Source organism: Xiphophorus hellerii, chromosome 1 (assembly GCF_003331165.1).
Source record: "Xiphophorus hellerii strain 12219 chromosome 1, Xiphophorus_hellerii-4.1, whole genome shotgun sequence".
Lineage (NCBI taxonomy): Eukaryota > Metazoa > Chordata > Actinopteri > Cyprinodontiformes > Poeciliidae > Xiphophorus > Xiphophorus hellerii.
Window position 1 is genome coordinate 25472615 of NC_045672.1, and position 23609 is coordinate 25496223.

The 23609-nt window shown below is 37.4% G+C and overlaps 1 protein-coding gene across 5 annotated transcripts in view; it reads right to left on the reverse strand.

Annotated features, from left to right (window-relative positions):
* Positions 1-23609, reverse strand: part of magixb (MAGI family member, X-linked b) — a 69823-nt gene that overhangs the window by 21115 nt on the left and 25099 nt on the right. For all 5 annotated transcript variants that reach the window (XM_032546115.1, XM_032546041.1, XM_032545964.1 and 2 more), the window contains exons 2-7: positions 22096-22385; positions 16704-16820; positions 9131-9250; positions 6613-6777; positions 3704-3896; positions 297-367 (exon numbers count right to left, since the gene is read on the reverse strand). In XM_032546115.1, coding sequence (XP_032402006.1) covers positions 297-367; positions 3704-3896; positions 6613-6777; positions 9131-9250; positions 16704-16820; positions 22096-22375 — 946 coding nt within the window. In that variant the 5' untranslated portion in view covers positions 22376-22385. The remainder of the gene's footprint in view (positions 1-296; positions 368-3703; positions 3897-6612; positions 6778-9130; positions 9251-16703; positions 16821-22095; positions 22386-23609) is intronic.

The following is a 23609-nucleotide window of genomic DNA, read 5'->3' on the forward strand; positions in this document are numbered from 1 at the left end:
ATGCCAGTCACATGTTCTCCCCGTGTTGACCCTGCCAGCCTGTGCAGCAGGTCTGGCCGCTCTCCAGCAGCTCAGAGCTTTAGGCGTTAATCACTTACATGCCACTGTTCGGCCAAAAGCTCATTCTATCTCATTTGACTCTAACAAGCCTGCTGTGTCTGCGGCTTCCGTGCATGACAAATTTGTGGCCTTATTTAGCATGTTCAACTGTTAAATATGTTGATCATGTGCTGATAATTGCATGGTGAGAGAGAAGGGGCAGGAAAGGAAAACAAAGAAGAAACAAAGACGCTCACATTCATTTTTGTAGTTGGTCTCTCTGCTTGAGGGACGAGGGCCCAGCCAGCTGGTCCTCCTCGGGCTGCGCCTTCGGTAGAAAAACGGGCAGAAGAAGAGCCATCAATTTTAGTCAAATTGTGATACTGAATAAATGACAGAAATAGTTTTTACCTGGCAAAAATGCACAATGAATTTTAATAAATATGAGTTACAACAATATTTCATTTGTAACTGGGATCAATAAAGTATTTTTGAATTTAAGTCAAAGACAAGGAAGGGCTGGACAATATGGCTGAAAAACGTGCCACGGTATAAATGTTTCATATTGATTGATATTGATAATTATTGATTAGTTTTTTTGGTTTTAAACACTTGAAATATTGCCAAGCTACTGATGTGATCTTTCCTGTTTTATCCACAGTTTTCACTCCACAATTTACTTTTTTTAAGGTGTTATGAGGAGAGAAAATGGAGGAACTTTAAACTGCTGCTGTGGCAGTTACTCCACAGGTTGTTGCTAGGTTACCAAAGAGTGAGTGGGTTGCTAGGTAACCAAAGAATGAGTGAGTTAGTTGATGCCAATCTCTATTAGTTATTGGGCAAGAAGAGAAACATCCATCCAACCGCACTCACAAAAGCATAAATACTCAAATATATGAAACTTGGGGTTAAAGGCCGTGTACTGAAAAAAGCTCAAAAAATTGATAATAAAGAAAATAACACCCGAAAGACACACATGCAAGAATACGAGTTTCTTGTCATAAAAATACATCTGTCCATTTATGCAAATTACATTTTGTATTTTAGTGCTTTCACTGCAAAAATGCAAAATCTTACCAAGTATTTTTGGTCTAGTTTATAGTGCAAATATCTTTGTACTGTTGTAATAAAACAAAAATTAACTTGCAAGTAACTTTTCAGCAAGACGGACTTTATTATAAGTAAATAATTACTTAATATTCATGAAAATATACTAGTTCTACTGGCATATTATTTGACTGATAATATGGGAAACTTGTTGCATTGATGATAATTATAATGTGGTACCAGTCCACCATGTGGGGAGGACAACAGAACCCATTTTCACCAGAATCAACAAACAGGTCCTTCAGTTTGCACCACAGCTATCCCACTCAAAACTTTAGCATCCAGAGATATCAGATAGCAAAATTACAATATAATTATTGTTATTTTTCATTATGTTATTGACTACATTTCATTCCGTGGAACTACAGTGAATCATACTCCAGCTATTCATAAAAAAATAATAATAATTTCCTTCCTAGACCCCTAAACTTCATTTTAGATAATGTTTTACCTTTTATTTTTACATTCCAAATACATCTGTGTTCTGATTTTGTAATAATTAAGTGAAATCATGTGTTTCCATTCTACATTACTGCTGCTAAACCAAAACAAAACAAAACTACTTTGATTCAAGGCAAGACGATAATCAAAGACAACAACACTACCTCTACTGTAGCTAACAGCTGGCTAAAATGCTAATGGGGGAAAAAAACATCTAAATACTAACTACTTGAACTTACTTGGTTTTAAGAATTTCTGAGAGAAAAAAAGACACTAATATGCAGCCACTCCCTTTTCCTTCGTGATTCACCCAAGGCTCCATTGGATCAGCCAAATGGTCCATGGTTATCAACCCGGCTGGATGCACAGGGCACCAGAAGAGAGGAAGGATGCTGTGTTTCTAATGACCAGGAAGACAACAGGATGTGTGCAGGGGTGTGTGTGAAAGTGGTTTTATATCCCGGTAGGAACAAACTTACAGAGGACTTGCTATAAATTTGGAAAACAAATTTCATTTATAACAAATTTGAAGAGATGGAAGGTGTGAAGGTTAATATGTGATTATTCTGGTTCAAGGTTAGGATTAAGCATTCAAGTTTGATGGTAAATGATTGAAATAAGGGAAGCGTGATAAGAAAGCAGCCTCAGTGTGTTTTAAAAACAAATGGGTGGCAATTCATGTATATAATATATTTAAAAATACACAAGACTTTATTTAAAAAAACTGTGATGTAACATTCCTGCATAGCATGCTAAATACTGTGTTCACTACTGGAGGGCATGTTAATTCAGTGTTTTTCACATTGTTCCATTATTAATCATGTTATGTTAGCATTGCATTATCATCTCTGTGTTGAGATATTTAAGGGAGATTTTCATAGTCCAACATTTTCAGTATTTTAGATGTGAAATCTATGATTACATAACTCTAGTTTTATTAGTTCTTATATATTTGTGTTATTTGACTCAATAATAGTTGTTTACATTTGGGTTTCTTAGCTAATCCATTGTTCACCTACTTAGTCCCCTTCCTTGAAAAAAAAAAATCATCCCCAGAATTCACTTATTCATGCTGGAGGACAAAATAATGACTTAGGTTTGATGAACTTATCACGCAAAAATGTTACTTGTGAGTTTAGCCAAAAAGACTTGAGCTCTTTTCAAACACCTGTTGTACCTAAAAGTCCATTCCGCTGCGACATTATAATTCAGTTACAGTAAATTTCATTAAAATTTCATCTAAAACTAAAACTAGAATAAAAATAAATTAGGTTCTAATAAATAAAAAAGATGTCACTGATGACAAATTTACACTGTGTGAATTGTTCAAATAAAACTAAAATGTTGTTGTTTGGCAACAAACATTGTATGAGAGTTAGATCTAAAACAAAAAACTAATATGCCCTCATGTTTACTCTTAGGTAGGGATGAAGACCTGTGATGCTGTGGGCCTGTTTCTCTTCCAAAATCTGACCTTTTTAGAGGCCTAAGCATCATGACATCTTTAAAGTGCCATAACATTTGATATTAAAACCTTTTGGAATTTCTTTATTAATTGCAAATTGGTCTTTAAGCAGGAAGAAATGGATAATAAAATGAAAAATTAGCCTTCTTCAGTTTTAATCTATATCCTTCAGACCCAAATCCAATAAAATACCTGTAGAGAAAAGCGCATGAGGAAGAACAATCAGGAGAAATTCAGAAAAGATTTAAAGATTTTTATGTATGCTTCAACTTGGAACAGCAAAACATCTTCTAGGTTTTAATGTTACACCACAAAAACACAAACACATTTAATTGCACCTGTCCACCTCATGTCTCTCAATATGTAAATTATCTGCTACACTGCAAAAACACAAAATCCTAGCAAGTATTTTTGGTCAAGTTTCTTGTACAAATATCTTAGTGCACTTGAAATAGACAAATGTAATTTTTAAGCAAGATATAGGAGCTTGTTTTAAGTCGATAAAACAATATTGATGAAAAAGTAGTAGTAGTTCCACTGGCAGATTATTTAACTTTTCCCATGTTAAAAGTGGAACTAGTAGTTTTTTAGGTAAAATAAATAAATATTGTTTAGACTTTTCCTTTGCCAGGTTGTTTGGTGAAGACTTACCCGATGTAAAGTGAATCTCCAGGGTCACTGAACGCCTGCTCCCAGTGATCGGGCATCATGCCTCTGATTCTGGCACCTCTTCTGCTGCCGATGATCCCATTCTCTACGCCATGACCCTCGCCTCCACTGCTGGATGCCCGGGGCCGACCGGGGGACCGGTGGCCAATAGGAATGCTTACTCCTGCAGAGCCACCTGTAATGATAATGATAAAAGTTAAAACACAAACATTTACATATCCAACAAAAAAAACAAAGTTTCTCTGTAAGCAAAATGTATTGATGTTTGTTCTGACAACTCATGGAGAGTCAGCATCTCTGCCACTTCTGTCCGCCCACTGAGGAGTAAGACTGTGTGGCCATGCATGTCACACAACAAGCAGAATGAAAATCAGCATTTTTTTCCCCCTTAACTGTCCTTGTAGCTGTCCTTCAGCTTTCAGCTCCAACATAGATCGGCGAGATCTCGGACACTGGGGCCACCCAGAGTCCTGCTGCACATGACAAGTACCGCCGAGCAATCCACCCACAAAGTTACACTTGAAAAGATGACTCAGCAGAGGTCAGAGTGTTGGACGACTCTCTTTTCAGACTCCTTCCTGCATTCACCCCCACTGGTCCCGACTGCCAGCCGAACCCACCTGACTGTTTGGAGCGCTATCTTTCTTTGTAATTATCTGGACGTCTGCCTGCCTGCATTTTTCTCCACCCACTCCAACTCCCTCTCTCCTTCTCCTTCTGCAGCAGTCTGGCTTAATGCCTCAAACCTCCCCTCCCTCCCAGCCAAAACCACCTCCCTGTGATGCTGCTTCTTTTGTTTACTTCACCCAATGTGCTCTTCTTGACTCATAATTAGGCCTGTCACCACAACAAATTTTGTCGGAAGATATATTGTCCCAGAAGTTATTGTGATAAACAATAATATTGTTGTTTTGAGACCATTTTTAAGAAATATAACGGCAATTAGTGGTGCACAGATTGAAGTTTTCTGGCCAATTACAGATCTTTAAGAAACATGACCTTCCGATTTTTTTGTCTGACATATTGCCAATTGTGCCAAGAAAATCACTGAGTTGGCAACAGTGGGGTGACTACTGTTACCTGCAAACATGCAGACATGACCTGGTATTTGGGTCAGTCAAACATCTCTCTGTCATGGTGCTTAGGTGTATTGACCGTTTGCAACTACATCACTTAATTATTGGAGGACCCACAATGGAAGTGAGGGATCGAGAGTATTGAACAGAGCAACTAAAATTGTTCTCCAAAGTTGTTTTTGTCAATTTATTCATGGCTTCGATTTGTTCCAGTCCAGCTAATTTGTCTGTGAACGCAACACACCCGGTTGGGGCTCATAGATGGCGGCATTTACAAAAGTTTTAAACCGCTAGCTTAGAAACCGACCCGTACCTCCTCCCTCCTGACGTGTTGATCAAATTACCAACTATTCCTGAATTCACACCACATGATTTTTGTCACTATGTCATAAACACCGTTTCCCCTTGAACACCGGATCAGACTGAAAAACGTACAAAAGACGAGATGCTAACCAATTTTTTCCATGCATGCTAGGCTACATGACGGTGAGGCATTATCTCCAATGGTTACCAACGGCTACCTTCTCCATAATGTGATATTTGACATCTTCCTAATCATACTTACTTATAAAGTATATGAACGTTAATCTTCTGACCTCGTATAAAGTGTTCGCTGCAAATCCGCGATTACACCGAGGGTTGACAGCCATTGTGATGGACAGCTGCTACCCATTACGATTAACGGCTCCTATCCATCGCCGCCGTATCTTTCCTCATTAAAAGTTATAAAATAAAATGACGAGTTTGGTTTGCATCCTTGTCTGTTTGTGCAACCGACCGCGCAGCATCCTGTGACGATTTTTAAAGTGAAATCACCTAAATAAAAGCGATATTAGAAATGTTACAGGAAGGTCTGTTTTTATAAGTTATTCTTCCTGAATTGACACTTAGCAACTACGTCACTTAATTATTCGAAGCGCCATGACGGACATCGAAAGTGAGGGACAGGAGTCTTAAGCAGTGCGACTGAAGTTGTTTTCCCAAGTTGTTTTTAATAGACAGTACATATTAAATCAATATAATGAAGTTAATGACTTAAAACAAGCCTAATAAGATATTTGCACAAGAAACTAGACTAAAATACTTTGTAAAATTTTGTGTTTTTTGCAGTATAGGAACTACAGGACTGCTTTATCCTGGTATTTATCGAGTCATTAGTAGCAGTCCATGAATTATTTAAACCATGCTTTTACTTTCTTTGTGTTTTAAAAGCAAGATTTTCACGCCCAGTGAAATTTTTCTGTACTGACTGTTTGTTCCTAAAGTGATAAAACTGGATCCGTTTCAACACTTATGATTAATCAGCTTCTGATTCTGTCACAAATGAAAAATAACTAAAGGCTCTTTGGATGACAAAAACTCAATATATTTGAATTTATTTCTTGGCAAGGTGAATTTAATAAATTTCAGTAAGTCTAGCTTCTGACCATCATGTCACTATTTTTTATGGTTTGGCTCACAGTTTTTATTCTAGCCTATCTGCTTAGTCGTTGTTTGTTTTAGGGATCCTAAGACAAAACGACCTTCCTTTGGAGGTGATCCAACAATCAATGAGGCCACAGCTCCACCGAGACTTTTCAGCATACTAATTGTGCTAATGATTGATTAATTTGGGGATCAGAGACTCGAGCTATAGATAGGGGAACACTGGATACTGTGCAGAGCTTTGCAACAAACAATATCTTTTGTACTCATATATTTTTGAGCTCTGAACAATAAAATGTGACTTGTCAAGTTGTGCAAAGTGAAGAATTGATCAGCCTCTGTATTCTTTACAGTAGTACTTATGGCATAATTTAGCTTTGCAACACTTGCCTAAGTCGTCCTCGCTGTTTCTGCCTTCGTCTGCAGCCTTTTCCAGGTTGCTGAGGGATTTGCTGCGTGTGCGGAAGTTTCTGAGCAGGTTACGGTGTTCCTGGTAGCTGATGGGGGGACTCTCTGGACCTATGTGAACAGGACGAGGTGTGCCGTAGTAATTCCCTGTAATAAACAAGGGCAGGACAAGGAAACCTCGCTTTAAAACAAGCACATGAATCTGTTGTAAAAATATATATTTCGGGGCTGATATACATCCTTTTGGGACAAAACTCCTCAAATCAACTATTGTTGCAAATGAAAGCTGGTTAAGAAACAAGAAACTGGCGTAACATAATGGTTTGAATCCACAACACTTTGTATTCTTAAGCAATTATACACACTTACAGAATACAGCGTGTGCGCATGTTACAAGATTTTATTTTAACAATATTACAGATGATTCCTAAATGTGTTTATTTCTTCTTTGAATTGATTTTGTTTAGGAAGGTAGTTGTTTCTCCAGACATTTTTATCGGTGTTTTACATTCTGTTGCGCTGCTGTTGGCAGTTGGTGGTTACCATAGCAACCAGTAACCGACAGCTCCTCCCCCTTTTTTCTGTTGCTTTGTGTTTTCTTTACAAGTATTATACTTTAACAGATGTTTTAGACAAATTTAATCACATACAGTGTTTCCTGAGAAATTTTGCCACATTTTGTATATGTTTTTAATCGTTATTAATGTTATACATTTTAGCTGTGTTTAATTTTACGACTGTTAACTGCTACTAACTGTTGCTAACTACCTTTTAAACGGTTGTTACCTCCTACTAACTCATTGGGAACAATTGCTCTGTAGTTTGTTTAGGGTTTTTTTTAAATTATATTTTATTTAATGCAAAGTGGCAAAAGCTGTTGGACTGAGGTTAACCACCAACTTCATTTCTTCTTTTGTTGGGCATGTTTTAATTTTTGGTACAAAGTTAAGTTTCCGTTGTCAGTTGTGTGATAGTCTTTACACGCGTGAATTTATTTCCTGTAATAAAAATATATATTCATTGCTATTTATTTTAAAAATGAGATTAGTTACGTGGATTAATAATGAAAATTTATGTTAAATACCACTATACAATCACAATTAGCTGCCACTTGTTCTGCTGCTGTCTGTAACTGTGAGGCAGAGGCTGGACTGATTTTTTGATTTCCTCTTTTGTTTGAATAAATGCAGAAAACTTGAGTGTGTCTGTCGTGAAATCAACCTGCTGGAGCTGAGACGAACATAGAAGTATTCCACGTACATTATGTATCCCCTGGGATGGTACACTGTTTTTGTTATAGCCATCTGCTCCCGCCTCTAAAAACAAAATGGCATTATCCCTACCACCCCCACATCCCTCCCATTTGGCTCATAGGGATACAAATGGGTTGAGGGGAAATATTAGATTAGCGAGCTAAACAGCAAGGTCACCAGCCGTCACCATTTACTGCAGCTTCTGGAGGCTACAGCGCGGCTGATACTGCTGACACTGATAGCAATGTGCATGTCAATGTCAGATGTGAGACAGGTGAGGATGACATTTATTGGTCCCATTAAACTCATAAATTATGGATAGTAATGTATGGAGGTTTTTTAATCAGAGGCAGGGCTCTGACCCTCACAGGAGAACCGAAATATGAGCTGAGCAGCACCTGATGTCAGAAATATATGCCGACCAATGGATTTTAAGGAGCTGGCAATTGCTGACTCAGTGAATCTCATTTGTTATTGTGTTTATTTGGTAATTTTATACAGATAATCAATCAACAACATTTGATATATAGAGAAATAGGGTTATTTGGGTTAATTAAATTTTTTTAAATATGATTATGGTATTTGCTAAGTATCAAATTTAACTTATTCACTGCAAAAACACAAAATATGACCAAGTATTTTTGATCTAGTTCTAGTGCAAACATCTTCATAAAATTTAAATAAAGCAAAACTAACTTACAAGTGACTTTTCAGCAAGATATAGGACCTTGTTTTAAGCCAATAATGCCTTAATATTGATGAAAAAGTGCTTGTTCTATTGGCAGATAAATTAACTTACAACATGGGAAAAATGTCTTGTTATAAGTTAAATCTGCCAATAGAACAAGCACTTTTTAATCAATATTAATTATTTACTTAAAATAAGCCTCTATATCTTGCTAAAACTTCTAAGTTAGTTTTGTCTTATTTCAAGTTTTCTATGATTTACACTAGAAACTAGACAAAAATACTAGGATACTTGGTAATACTTTTGCAGTGTAGGCCTACAAAACTCGGTAATATTTTGCATTTGCAGTGTAATACAACAGGAAATCAAGCAAATTTGATAAAGAAGAAATCTAATCTGCAAAATAAATATCTTCCACTTGTGTTAAACTATATTTTGGCTAACTGTTGCTCCATTTTTTTTAAATGTGGTTTCAGCAAAATAACATTTTCCTTGGATCTGAATCCCTGTAATCTTTAAATGTTGCAATAAAGAAAATGTCAGATTTTTTTACCCTAACCTTTGAATTTCCCACTCTCGAGCAGCGCTCCGGACTCTTCCAAGGAGAAAAACTCCTCAATGGAGACAAAGTTGTAGTCTACCCCTGAGATTTCCCCGTCTCTGGGTTGCCTGGTCGTACCTGTGATAAAGGAGACAATGTCAAACATCAGAGCGATGAGGCTACATATAAAATCGGCTGTGGCATGGATGATGTATCAGTTAATCAAACCCCTCTTCTCCAATCAAAGGTCATCAATCTGAGCTCAGCGTTCAGATAAACTGCAGATCAGCAAAATATAAATAATCAAGTTTTGACAAATGATGCAAAAATGTAAAAATGACACTAAGTTAAGCCAAAATGGCATTATTTAAAGTCAGGTTTTTTTATTTGTTTTCAACAGGGCAGCCACTATTAAACCAAACTTTGCCCTTTAGTGTAATAATAGCAAGCATTTACCAAGGCCTCCTTATAATGAACAGATCAATACGAAGTGGATCAAATATTAATGAGACGCTGGGAAAGTCTTAAAGTGTTTCTATCACCGTTGCAAAGATGGAGCACTTAGATGATCAACGATCTGTCATCATAATTAATTCACATTGACCTTGGCCTGGAAGAAAGCGGCGAGGGTGAGGCATCATGCACAACATAGCATCTTTTCTTCACTGCTTCACTTCAACACTGCAAATCTCCACGCAGCTGTATGCAAGCACAGGCATGCAGTGTGAAATATATAATATTTTTATGTTTCCCATTAAGCTACTGGAGTAGTTTTAATTTGCAAATTGGAGATGGAGAGCAACCATCGTGACCTTGAAACACATCCTGCCTTTCCTTCAGACTGAATCGCTCCAAAGTAAAGGCAAATCTCCGTCCTTCCACGGGAGGACCACATGTGACGTCTGTCTGTGTGTGTGTGTGTGTGTGTGTGCCCAGCAGGATGAAGTCACACCCGGCTACCCTATAAAACCTGTGATTAATGCACTGCTGTCCTGGGAGCAGCTCTCGCAGCCACAATGACACATGCAGGACTGCACTGAGCATGCAACCCACACACAAACACACACACGCTTAAGACGGGAAACAGTTTTCACACACTGCAGCTAGCTCTCACAGGTAAGAGACTCCAAACTCTGGACAGCTCCTCCATCACTCTGTCCTGTTCCCTCTGCAGCACAAAGTGTGTTTACTTTGCAATCAGCTCTGGCTGTTTGCCCTCTGGGCTTCTGCCAGCGGTTAGCCCAGCACTCGCAGTCCGTTTCTCGCCAGAACCTCCACAAGCACAAGTTAAATTTGTCCAGCGCTTTGATATTAGGATGCTTCCTGCCGCAAACATTTCCACAGATTTTCACATTACAGGATTTTATATTAAATATTAGGGTGATTGATGTTTGGGTCAAAAGCACAAACAGAACCTCATCAATATTCTTTGATACAGAAGCACATGTGGACACTGTGGCTGTTGGTTGAATGTAGGGATGCACCTATCTCCTTAACTTTGGAAGATCGGTGAAGCCAATCTTATCCACCGATCTTATCTAGCTTGGCAAATGTCTAAGAATCAACCACTGTCCTCTTTTGCTGTCCAGTGAGAAATGTTTGACTTTCTGCACGTTTACAATTAACAATAGTGACCCACTGTTGTCAACTCAACCTTCTAGCTATATTGAGCAACATTTCAGACAAAAACAAATTGGTGTTGGCCAAAATTTTAAAAGATCGGCAATCTGTGATCACCCAGAAAACTGCAATCGGTGCACTCCTAGTTGAAAGGTAACGCTAGCACTTGCTAGCATAATATTTTTACTTACACTGATTGTCGAGTGAGAACTTGGTAATTATAAGCTCAGATAACTTAGATATCTGATTGCAGTTAATTGGAAAAATTAACTGCAAAGCACTGATGAGTCACTATTTTCATTTACTATTTTTGTGAAATATTAATGAAATTTCCTTACCTACCTGTAGAACAAACTTAGAAAGTACTATCTACTTAGCAACCCAGAACACCTGGAACCAACATCTAGTTTTATATTTATAGCAACAATAAACAAGAATCAAACATGGAGAACAAACCAACATTCATACTTTTTAGTTTATTACTTTTTCTTTAGGTTTTATTGTTTTGTTTGTATTTCTTTCTAATTCATGTAAAGCACTTTGAACTGCCTTGTTGCTGAAAATGTGCCATATAAATAAAGTTAAATAAAGTATAGGCCTAGATAAGTGCACTTAAGGCTAGCACTAGGTTATCTGGGCTTATACTTGCCAAGTTACCCGCTCTGCAATCGGTTTAGGTAAAAATATCGATTCATTCATGCTTTGCAGTTAATTTTTCTAATTATATATATATATCAATCCATAAGAGCCTTTGAATTGAGTAGATCACCAGATCACACTGGAACTGGAAGACATTTTGAATATCCAAAATAAATGAACAAAACAGCAGAGACAACAAATGAAATGAATTATGAAGTCTCTGTAAACGAAACGGTCCTTCAAAAAAAGGTCTAGTTGAGACCAAAACACTTGATTAAAGACATTTGTCATCCAGTTTTTGGTAGAAAAACAATAAATCATGCATCTCATTTCAATTTATCGTGCAGTTAATTAATTTATTGTTTATTGCGACAGGTCCAGTGGTAGTTTTGCTTTATTTCCCATGTAATCAAACATTACACTATAAAAACAAGACCAAAAATAATATTTTGTTCTGCAGTGCAAAGTGCATTCCTGCTCATGTTTTCTCATGTAATTCCTGCACCTCCTATTTCTAAACATATATTTACCCCTCTAATTATGTGCAACTCAAATTTAACCCAAAAAAATAACTGAAACTGCAAGTCTTTGTGTCTAATTAAAAATCTGATAACAAACTTGTGTGTAATTATTCTCCTTCCCTCAGGACACACAGTATCTCTCCAGCTGATATGGTGCGAGGCAGGGAATCATTATCCATGCACCCTCATTGGAGTTATATATATAAATATATATATAACATGTCAGTGGGGAGACAGAATGGATTATTGACATCTTCATCTTCCTCGCCTGTCCCTGTAGGCGCCACACACTCTGATCCCTTGCAACACGGGTGAGGAACGGATTGAAGAGGAAATTACAAAGAACTGTCTACGACTGTCTGCCAGGATCAACCGCACACAAAAAGCAAAAACAACCAACCCTGTTCTGACTAAAAGGTCACAGACGGACCGGCGGACACGCTGCAGGGAGAACATTAGGATAAGTTGAATGATGATGTTTCTTATCTCTGAGTCAGACGATTAGAAACGTCTTTCACGGAGGAGATGAAGGCGCAGCCAGCCTTCAGACTGCGACTTTGGCTCTGAATCATCCAAGGGCACATCTGCAAAATTCCAACTGCGATTATGAAAGAATGGGTGGTGAAAGTAAAACAAAGTGGTAACGAAGCCGAAACCCGTAGAACAAAAAAACTCCATGAATGAAGAGAGAAAAGAGGTTTATAGTTTACTCTGAATTTCATCGAAGTCGAGGCACAACCCGATATTCTCATTGTGTAACAATATCCCATTTATTTGATCGTTAATTTTCAAAATAGGTTTCATTTTTTTCCATTTAATCAGAAAAACGTCAATGATTCAAACTGCTGCTGAAATATTTTACATTTTACAGGAATGATGTTATCCAAACGTTTCATTCAAAAAAAGAACTGAGAATATTCCTATTCTTAAGATCTTCTGGAATTTTAAATGAGTTTTTATTGTTAATGCTTTTATTGTCTTTTGTAGCACTTTGTTGTGCAAAATAAATGATCTTTTTAACATTATAGTCCTCAGAGAGCTATTAAATTGTCAGAAATCAGTCAGTTTTATTTTAAACATCCAATTCTTTCCATCTCAATGAGCTTATAATTTAAAGAAGTAGATGGAATATTTTTTAAAACCTAATTCATGCTTTTCTGAGGAATTTTAGCAGATTTTTATACATTTATGTGCTGCTTGAATGTATCAAAAAATTTAATAATAAGAGCTCTGACTACTGCGACATATTTGCAAACACCTTGGTCTCAGTTCGGTTGAAGTGAAATTTGTTCGAATAAATATGTGAACGGACCGGAGACCATTCCAAAAGTCAGAAGTGGACTATAAAGCAGGGCATTCTGGGTAATTACAATCAAAACAAACCTGAGAGTACAGCACTACTGGGAGAAATGACTCGTAGTGTTTTACTAAAGACAAAAGAGAAATCCTACAACAATCTGATGCTACTCCACTTTTGTCTACATTTTGTGAAGAAGAAAGTGTCTTCTTCAGAGGTTTTCATGTTGGTTCCTTCAGCAGTCCTTGGTGCAGCGCCACCACAGGCGAGGAGGGGAACAGGTTTCTCAAAAGGTTTGGTTCAGTTCGGTACAATGCAGTGTGAAAGCAAACTGTAGCAGCTGAAAATGCAACAGATGTTGCAACTTCGTTCCCCAATCGAACCGAGTCGTTTAGAAATATGAGTTTTTCCTCCTCAAAACCCTGTTAGATTAAGAACAGCAGATGCAAATGGAGTAAAAAATACCTGTTTCCAAAACATTCGTGCTGATCTTGTCTGAGAGTCTGGAAACAAAGTTGTAAGGTCAGATTTTAGGTCTCTAAAATAGTAAATTAGCCTCTTTATTGGCTCAGTAGCCCAGCCTGCAGCTGGATGCTTAACAGACGTGTAGAAAGACTTCATACTGGGATTACTGATACTAATATTGGAAACCAGTCCCTGCCTCCCAGTACCACACAGTCTGCCTCAGCATTAGCACACAAGTCCATTAGAGCGACGTCACTTTGGCTCTGACCGACGTTAGCTTTTAATTTAATTCCTCTCTGTAGATTATTGATACTCCAGCATGCATTTGCTTAATTCTGTCGTTCGTTTCCATTTTTACGAGCTGCCTTCCCAAATGAGCCTTTGTAACGTTATTTCTTGCATCAGTGCCAACTTCAATATCGAACAATATCATCTCATCAAAAGATGCCTGAATTACTCTAAAACAAAACAGCAGCATGAAGCAAGATTTACAAAAAGAGAAAAAAAACTTTGAAATGAGCTAAATATATGATCTGATGGTCTAAACACATTGCTAAGCACTTTTCAAAAAGTTTTCCAACACCAGACTTTAGAGATAAAAATAACATAAACTAACTATAAAGACAGTTTTAACTGACTATTATATAACATGTATTACTGTTAATGTCTTACTATAGTATTCTACATAGCAAGGACAAAATAAACTAAAATATAACAACATTTTATGTTTTGTAATATCTCACATGCACCCTACTGGTCTGAGAACAAAACACTAATTTAACAAAAAATCCTCCAATTATAACAATTTTGCTTAATGTATAAAACATAAGACAATTTTTATTTCAAATATACAGACAAATAAGTTATTAAGCCATAAATATTTATTGAAACAATCAGAACAAATCGTGTATCTATCTGCAATACCTCTTTGAGTTACAGCAATATTTAATTTCCCTTTCGGATCAATAAAGTATTTCTGAATTTGAAACATAAAGGAAGTTACAAAAAATCTCTAAAAAAATATTCTTGTTAATTTTCTCGAATTTAGCGAGTAGAAATAATTTTAGTAATATGTCTGACGTAAAACAAGAAAAGTTTAGTCTGATTTAACTTCAAGCAGTCAAAAAAATATATGCCTTTTTTTAGATTTATGAAAATATCTATTTTTAACTGTAAATAACATTTTCCAAATTTAGGCTGTTAATCAAACATTATATTGCACTTTATTACAAAACTGTTCAGTTTGAATATGAATCATTTTCAAGGACATTTTACAGAAATTAAGCACTTTCCAAATATTGAACACACCTAATTGAATTTAAACTATTTTTAAGGCTGTTCCTTAGCATGACGTCTATTTTAAAAACTCAAATTGTATCAAATAAATAACTAGAAATGCAAGTCAAGAAAGAAAGCAGGAAAACGTACTTATGTTCCTGAAGGGGGCCACAATGAGCCACTGATGAAAACTCCTCAGCGTTTCGCTCCTGTTAAACACAGCCGCCTCATTCAGGGGGGAAAAGACAAACAATACGAGCGGGAAAGAAAAAAAAAGAAACTTGTATGGTCTGAAATAAGAAGTGATGCTGCCTGAGCTGCGTGGGGATCAGGCTGCGCCGGTGTGAGCATGAGAACAACAGCATCTTACTGTGTCATCTTCAGGAGATCAGGGGATTACACACCCAGGGGGCCGAGCCTGCCTCGTTGTCACTCTTACTAAATTAAAACGCCCAGAGATGGCAGGAAGTTCGTAAAGTTTCCCAACAATAAAGCAAGACGGATTAAACAACTCCTTTTTTTCCTTTTTTAATCAATAATTAAAATCGGGGAACTGTTTCCTTAAATCCTCCTCTGGCTCGCCTTCATCTGATTTGCTCATTTTAATTATTAAAAAAAAAAAGAAAAAAAAGCAGAGAGCGGCGGAGTTAATTTGGATTGTGCCGTCCCTGAGCAGCCACTTGTAGATGCAAAGCGTGGTAATAAGATGAAAAACAGTTAAAATTGCAATTAAACTTCAATTTGAGAGATAAAGCGAGGCTCTCTCATGCCGTCTTGTGCGTTCTGGACCGCTCTTTGTTCTGTCAGAGGGTGAGTTGTGTGGCGTGGCGGCAGACTGTGCCATTTGACCTACTTCCTGGACTAAAGGAGAGATTAACAGCAACTCCACAGCACTACGACAAGGTTAAGACTACACACACACACACACACACACACACACACACAAAGAGAGAACAGTGATGGGTGGTGTCCTCTGCATCACCGCTTGTAAAAAGCAAAATTTAAAAAACGCAAAACAAGGCAGAAAATTACATTAGGAAAAGCAAATTGCGATTCCAGACTCAGAATAGTCAGCTGTTATATCCTGCAGCCGTTCGCAGTGACGTCACCATGGAGGGGATTAAGATAGCAACAGATGTACAACTACTAGCTCCCTTTGGCTGCCACTCTGCATGCTTTTATTTATTATAATCAAAATGAAATTGCTTGTGCAGGATAAAAATAAATAAATAAAAAAAACTGGAAGAACCTGTTTCAGACAACTACCCTCAGATTTAGCACCACCTGGTCAAACTGCCTGCACAACACAAAATAAACCGTGTTGTGGCAATACTGACTGCCCAAACTGGTTGCCTTCTCCTTAAATTTTCATTAAATTTAATTGCAACTGACCATTTCATGTGAAAAGTTGAATTATTCAGTAAATCAAATCACCTAGCGGGAGCATGCTTCGACATGAGGAAGTGAGGAAAACAGTTCTGCATGCTTAAGTACTAATTAACACCAGGATATTCACGTGACAGCAGCAGGAGATACGTTGTCACAGAATTAATGAGGCCGGTAATGAAAACGAAGAGACACGCTTGGCTAAATTATGAACATAAGCCAGGTTGAAGTCGATTTAATATTAGCCTTAAACTGACATGAGCTGACAGATGACATCACATGAGAGGTGTAAATGCAACCAGAGGAGACATAAAGGACACAAACCAGCAGCAGGCGGAGAAAGATCGGAGATTTACGAAAAAATGAGAGAGAGAGGGCGACTCACAGGGTACGGCTCGGAGGTAGAGGTTCTCTCTGATGACCTGCTGAAGCTGGCTGTCCACTGAGCCGGGTGTGAAGCACTTACTCAGATATAACCTGAGATCTTTGCACAATGTGGAGCCTGAGGGGAGGGCAAACAAAACACAAACAGCATAAAGAGGAGGAACCAGAATTAGAAGCTACAAATTAGCATAGTTTCTTATACATTATTTTACTAAGTGCATAACTTTTAGGCATTTTATATTGTTTATTCTGATGTAATTGTGAGTTGTTTATTGCCATAAGCAATCTTGAGCTGTAATGTGAATTTCCATGCATGGTGGGAAGCATCTATTTATCTATCTATCTAGTAAGGATGAACAATAAATCAATGGAATAGGAAAGAGTAGGATATACTTTATTGGTAGCTACTCCATCCGAAGTGTTAAATACTGGTAAATTCAAATATAACCATACGCAATATAAAATTTATAAAAATATATACAGAAGTGTGATATTGTAAGTGATTTAAATACGACTAAATAATAAATAAATAGATAATAAATCTGATAGAATAGTCAATATATGGAATATTCACTGAATTTCGGTTGGCGGAATTAACTCTCTCACTCTTTGGTTACCTAGCAACTCACTCACTCTGGTTGCCTAGTAACAATTTGTTGAGTAACTGGCAAAACTGCAGTTTAAGGTTCCGCCATTTTCCCTCATAACTTTTAAAAATAAGCAACAACGGAGTGGAGTGAATAAAACAGGAAACGGTCTCGCCACCAGTTTGGCAGCATTTGAGATATTTAAAACAAAAAAAATAATCAATACTTATCAATATCGACCGAAATGAAACTCTTATATCACGATAGGTTTTTCAGCCATATCGTCCAGCCCTATTTATCTATCTATCTATTAGGAGTGAGGTATGAGACATTGAGTGAAAAATATAAGGACAAATAAACAAAAATGTATACGTTGTCTTTCACAATCATTTTTCTGTTATCCTTATTTTGATACACCGATTTAATAAAAAAAAAAATACAGCATAAACATCAAATAAACGCAACAATTTTCAAACTAACATGCTTATTGAGCACATTATAATTCTTAAGAAACTTGCTCTTATTTTTGGCTCATATTTTATTAGCTTATTTAATTGAGTCAAACTTCTTAATTTTTTTGTTGTTGCTGTGTTTGTAATCTTTGTAATATTTTATCGAAACAGGTCTCTCTTGTAAGTCATATCTTGGATCTCAATGAGACAACCTGTATAAAAAAGGCCAAATAAAAATAAAAGTTATACTTTGAGGGCGGTAACTCGTCTATGCCAAGCTTGATTGTGTCCAAATCATTTCTGCTACTAGGATGGATTTAAAAACAATGTTTTATGACCTAAACCCTGACACCAACACCTCATGCATTTAACCTGACTGTGAACTGAGTCTCCTTCATGTATAAAAATAGAGAAAACAGAGGTTAATGGAGACATAGGAAGGAGTCGGCGTGGATCAGCAGGACTCCGTTTTCTTTCTGTGATCTCTTAAAAACATCTCCAGAGCTTTACGGCGTTTGATGACAGCTCGCTTCCTGTTATTGATGGGCTGAACACATCTTCACTTGTCACCCTCACACGACAACTCTGTCGGTGCGACCCCTGCAGGCATCCGCCTGTCTGTCTGCACCCCTGACACCTCTGACACCCTCCTGTCTGTCACACTAACTCTACCTAGTAACAGACTGATTTTAAAAATACCAAAGGATTCAACTTCATGTCTGGCGGTTAGCTGTATGTAAGTATGAATGGTCACATATGGCGGCTGTCTGTAAAGGAGGATTTAATCTCGTCTGTTGCCTTTAGGGAGAAATTATGGGCTTTTGTTCAATGTGTTATAAAACAGCTGATGTTTTCTAGTCTGTTCAGGCCTGAAAATTTGCTCTTTGACTCAGGGAGCCAACTGCGCTTGGATTACAGAGCCAAACCTCCTGAAACTTCCCTGTTTCATCACAGTATATCCATAAAATTCAATGTATTTCATTGGGATTTTAGGAGGTACAACAAAACAAAGTGGCATAAAAATAAGTTTTCAAATATGTTTTGGACTATAAATCTAAAATGTGTGATGTACATTTGCATTAAAGGTGACCTATTATACTTCCTTGAACAAGTTGGAATATGTATGGGTTATACGAAACACGTCCATTAAAGCTTTTGTACAAAATCATTCTTAAATGATGAGATTTTAGTCTGGTCAGTTCTGACTATTTTGAGCTCCTATCAGGATGAGCTGTCTTAGGGCCTCTTGTCACTTTAAATCCAAATAATTTGATGGCCACACCCCACAACTCAACGTTTAGACTCGTATGTCAAAATGGCTGCCAACAGATGTGCAATTATGCAACTGTACGTCTTTGAAAACTCGAAACCTCCAACTTCTTCAGGAATTCAGCAAGTGGTTTATACCTGGTAAGTCAACAACAAAACACCTGTCTTTTCTAGCAGCCATTGTACACAGTGTATACAGCAGTAAAACCAGCTCACCAAAAGTGCTGGAACTCTGTTTGGGTTGCTAGGTAACGGGCTGGGCTTTGCTGAGGTTGCTAGGTAACGGACTGGGCTGCACTGATTCCTGGCTTATATTCCAGAGGTTTTTGAAATGGCTTGGTTCCCAGACACCAAAAAACATTTCACTTATTGCCAAAAACTGGCTGTTTTTTTTTTCTTTTTTTTATACATTTGTTTTTAGAAGCAGTAGAGACCCAAATGGAAGTAAAATAACATGCAAAATGTGAAACTCGCATTATGGGTCTCCCCATTTTCCAGCGTAAGAAAATTCTGTCAGTCATAATTTTAAGTTTTAACAATTCACTTCAAAAAACCAAATATTACCAAGTATTTTTGGTGTAGCTTCTGATCCAAATATCTTCATAAACTTGAAATAAGACAAAACTAAATTAAAAGTAATGTTTCAGCCACACATAGGAGCTTGTTATAAGTCAATAATTCCTTAATATTGATGAAAAAGTGCTAATTCCACTGGCAGATTATTTCACTAATGGGAAAAATTACTTGTTACAAGTGACTTTTTAGCAATATTAAGGAATTATTGACTTAAAACAAGCTCCTATATTTTGCAGAGAAGTTACTTGTAAGTTAATTTTGTTTTGTTTAAAATGTATTAAGGTACTTGAACTAGACAAAAATATTTGGAATTTGATCAATTTGGTAAAATGTTGCGTTTTGTCAGTGTTCAATACATAAAAATCTACCTCTAGTTGCACAAAGCTGATACACTGTAAAAACACAATATCTTACTAAGTGTTTTTAATCTAGTTTCTAGTGCACATGAAATAAAACAGAACTGCCTTGCAAGTAACTTTTGAGCAACATATAGGAACTTGTTTTGAGTAATTAATTCCTTAATATTGATGGAAAATATCAATAAATCCATCAATGAAATAATTATTTTATTGAAACTGAAGATTATTTCACTTATAACAAAACATTTTCCCATATTATAACTTAAATAATCCGCCAGTGGAACTAGTCATTTTTCTATCACTATTTAGGGATTATTTACTTAAACCAAGCTGCTAAATTTTGCTAAAAAGTTGCTTCTAAGTTTGTTTTCTCTTATTTCAAGGATAATAGAAATACTTGGTATGATCTTGTGTTTTTGCAGTGTAAACACACCGCCCCAAACAATGACAGTTTTAGACGTAGCTTAAAGTCTGTTCTGTCTACAGCCTCTTTTTAAATTTCCCAGTTTGTGAGTATCAAGGCATCATTGCTATTTGTGCTTCCTGCGTCTGGGGAGCCCATCTTGGTGTCCTGTATTTGAAAGCTGGGGCAGAGGGAGTTGTAGTAGTAGTAATAGTCCTAGAGAGAGTGGGAGGAGGTGTGCCACACCGACCCAGAGCAGCAACACATCCATCACTGTCCAGGTTGCATGCAGTCAAGCTGCCTGGGGATGGCCAGGAAGGCTTCACAGCTGATAATGGATCTCCACCAGCAGCAGAGGCACCAGGAGCAAAGGTGCCCATTTATACCCTTGTGTCCAAATCAGCTATCGATCAAACAAGCCAAGGCCACGGGGAGCCACGGTCAGGTGACATATTACCCTGTTCAGAGCCAACAAAGATATCCATGTCTCAAACCCCCGAATCACAACATCAAGGCCTCTTGTGGTTGACAGAAAACCATATTGCAAAGCCCTTTGTCATGTGTCATCACTGATTGTGGAGACAACCCAAATATTGACCAGCTTACTTGACATGCACACTCAAACACAGAGTCATTGACAAGTCGGCAGTAAAATGCTACAAGCAGCAGATTTGGTTCTTGAGAGCGTAAAAAGGAAAATAGAGCTGAAAGTTAATAGACGACAGCCTCTGTGATTCAGACTATTTTGGTGTGAAATGACACATTCACAGTAGGTTTGTAAAATAGGCAGCACCAAATTAAGCCGTCTACAAGTGCATGAAAGTTTATTTATGCCAATATGAGTAAAGAATACTAGTTTTCACAGTAAATAAATTTATGCATCACGGATGTTTAGAAGCTGCAAATTCAGTGACTCCCTTCTTACCAGTTGGCGTCAAAGGACCAACTGTTTCTGACTGCACTGGATTATAATTGGGATTAAACTGCAAAGAATGTCATTGGTTCTGGATTTGACTATATGACTGGACAGAGTTACTACAAATTAAACTCATTTCAAATTAATTGAACCAAACATGGAGAAGCAGCATTCAGCTTCTGTGCACCACAAATCTGGAACAAACTTCCAGAAAACTGCAAAACAGCTGAAACACTGAGTTCCTTTAAATCTAGACTAAACCTGTTTAGAGTTGTTTTTGAAACATAATCAATGAAATATTGACCAATGTATTGGACGTGTATTGATTATTTTAATGATGATTTGATAATGTTTGTCACTGGTATCTCACTTGTCGACTGTCAGGTGTTTTTATGACTTTTTATTTTTGTGTTTTTATGATGTAAAACACTTTCAACTGCTGAAATATGCCATACGAATAAACTTGATTGATTGGTTTGATTTTAAATAAATAAAAGTGCATATTTGCCAACCTAATGACAAGAAAAAATGTTTTAAAAGTAATTTTAGTGTCATTTTGTTACGGAAATTCAATGCAACTGTTCCATGAAATAAGCTGACATGCATTTGTTTTATATCTATTATCTATATTTAAAACTAATAGTTGGTTCTTTATCATTTTTAAGTTCTTAAGAGCCATTGTGGAAAGTCCAAAGAGCCAAAGGTCGCAGATCCCTGCGCTAAATAAACCAAAAATATTGCTGTTAATATTTTTACCTTGTAACTTCACAAACGGCAAACCATTGAAAAACATCACCTGAACTTCATTTGTACTCAAAACTAGAATCATACCTGGTGAAACAGTTTTGATACGGATCGGATGGGGGCAGGAGTTGAGGACTCCTCGAACATCTCCTAAAGTCATCCCCAGTACCGGAGTTCCCCCGATCTCTAGGATGATGTCTCCCACTGTGAGGCTGCCGCCGGGAGCCGACGTAACGAAAGGAAACTCTCCATAATCTGCTCCGCCACCAACCGCGACCCCCAGCTCTCCAGACGCGCCAAGCAAGGGGATGAAGGTATCCTGCACATTGGACCGCCAGTGCAGCTTCTTCACCGCTGTCTTAGACATGGCAAATGAGCTGGAGAGGAAAAAGAGAGAGGGAAATTCAGCGTTAGCAGAAAGTGTCAGGCTGTCAATTACATAGCAAGCGAGGGAATAACCTGTGATTTTCAGTAATCATGTAACCTTTGCTACTTGTCGGCGTCTTCCGTCTGGAGAGCTGCGCCATTTCACATCAGAAGGTGCAAACGTCATGAATAATCCCGACGTCTTATGCCTGGGATATTTTAGGTAAGAGGGTGCTGGACTTGAAATTCAGGTATAACGTCACATGGAAACTACGTTTTTGTTTAATGCAAACACATAATGGCCTCCAGAACATGTTCTGCAGCCGCCAGAATCAGACTTTTCCTCATGTTCACCCCGTTGGCTGTAGGCTGACATCATGTTTACATGTCAACATGCAGGGCAGGAGCTGGCGCACATTCCTGCGTGTTAACGGCCACATGGGGAAAATCTGTTAACGTTTCAGGAATCTACGCACACACATTTCCATATAGCTTAATTCAGCTAACTGCTAACGTTTGTCTGTGACGCCATTTTGACGCTGTGAAACTTACCGGAAATTGAATTTGTGGTTGTTTAAATAACTGCAGAGCCAAGTAATGTGGCTGTTAATGTTAACTTAATATTTGGAAGTTTACTTCCACCGCTGCTATTGCTAAGACTACAGGCGGACTACAATTCTAAAAAAACAGCGCAGAAAATTGACGTCATCGTTCACAACTTCTTCTGTTCGCTGATTGGCTCGGTAGAAAATGTACAGGTATGAATCAAAATCAAGGGGATAAACCCCAGATTGTGAAGCGAGATTTTAATCTGCTAACTAACGTTTTTTGCCAACCGCCAATAAAAATTACGGAGCCCCCTAGGGAACATTCTTCTTTTGCGTTCCCTCGCAATACTTTTGCGTTTTCTCGCAATGATGTACTGATCAGTTCATGCGGCATAATTGAATACTGTAAGCCTTTCTTAAAGTGGCCATCATACTTTCTGCTACTATATAAGGTTTTCGTAAGGTTTTTCTGTCTATGTTAATCTCATTGTGAAATATTTGAAGTTTTATATCTTTTTCTTTAAGATAGAAATGGGTAACACTTTATATGTGCATAAGACTTTGCTTAATAAGTCGCTTTTATGTTTTTAGTAGCAGTGACTGTTCTCAACATTTTAGATGAAGGAAGCTCACAATGCAGTAAAAAATTGCTTTTTTTTGCAAGTGATTATCTTTGCTAATCAAACT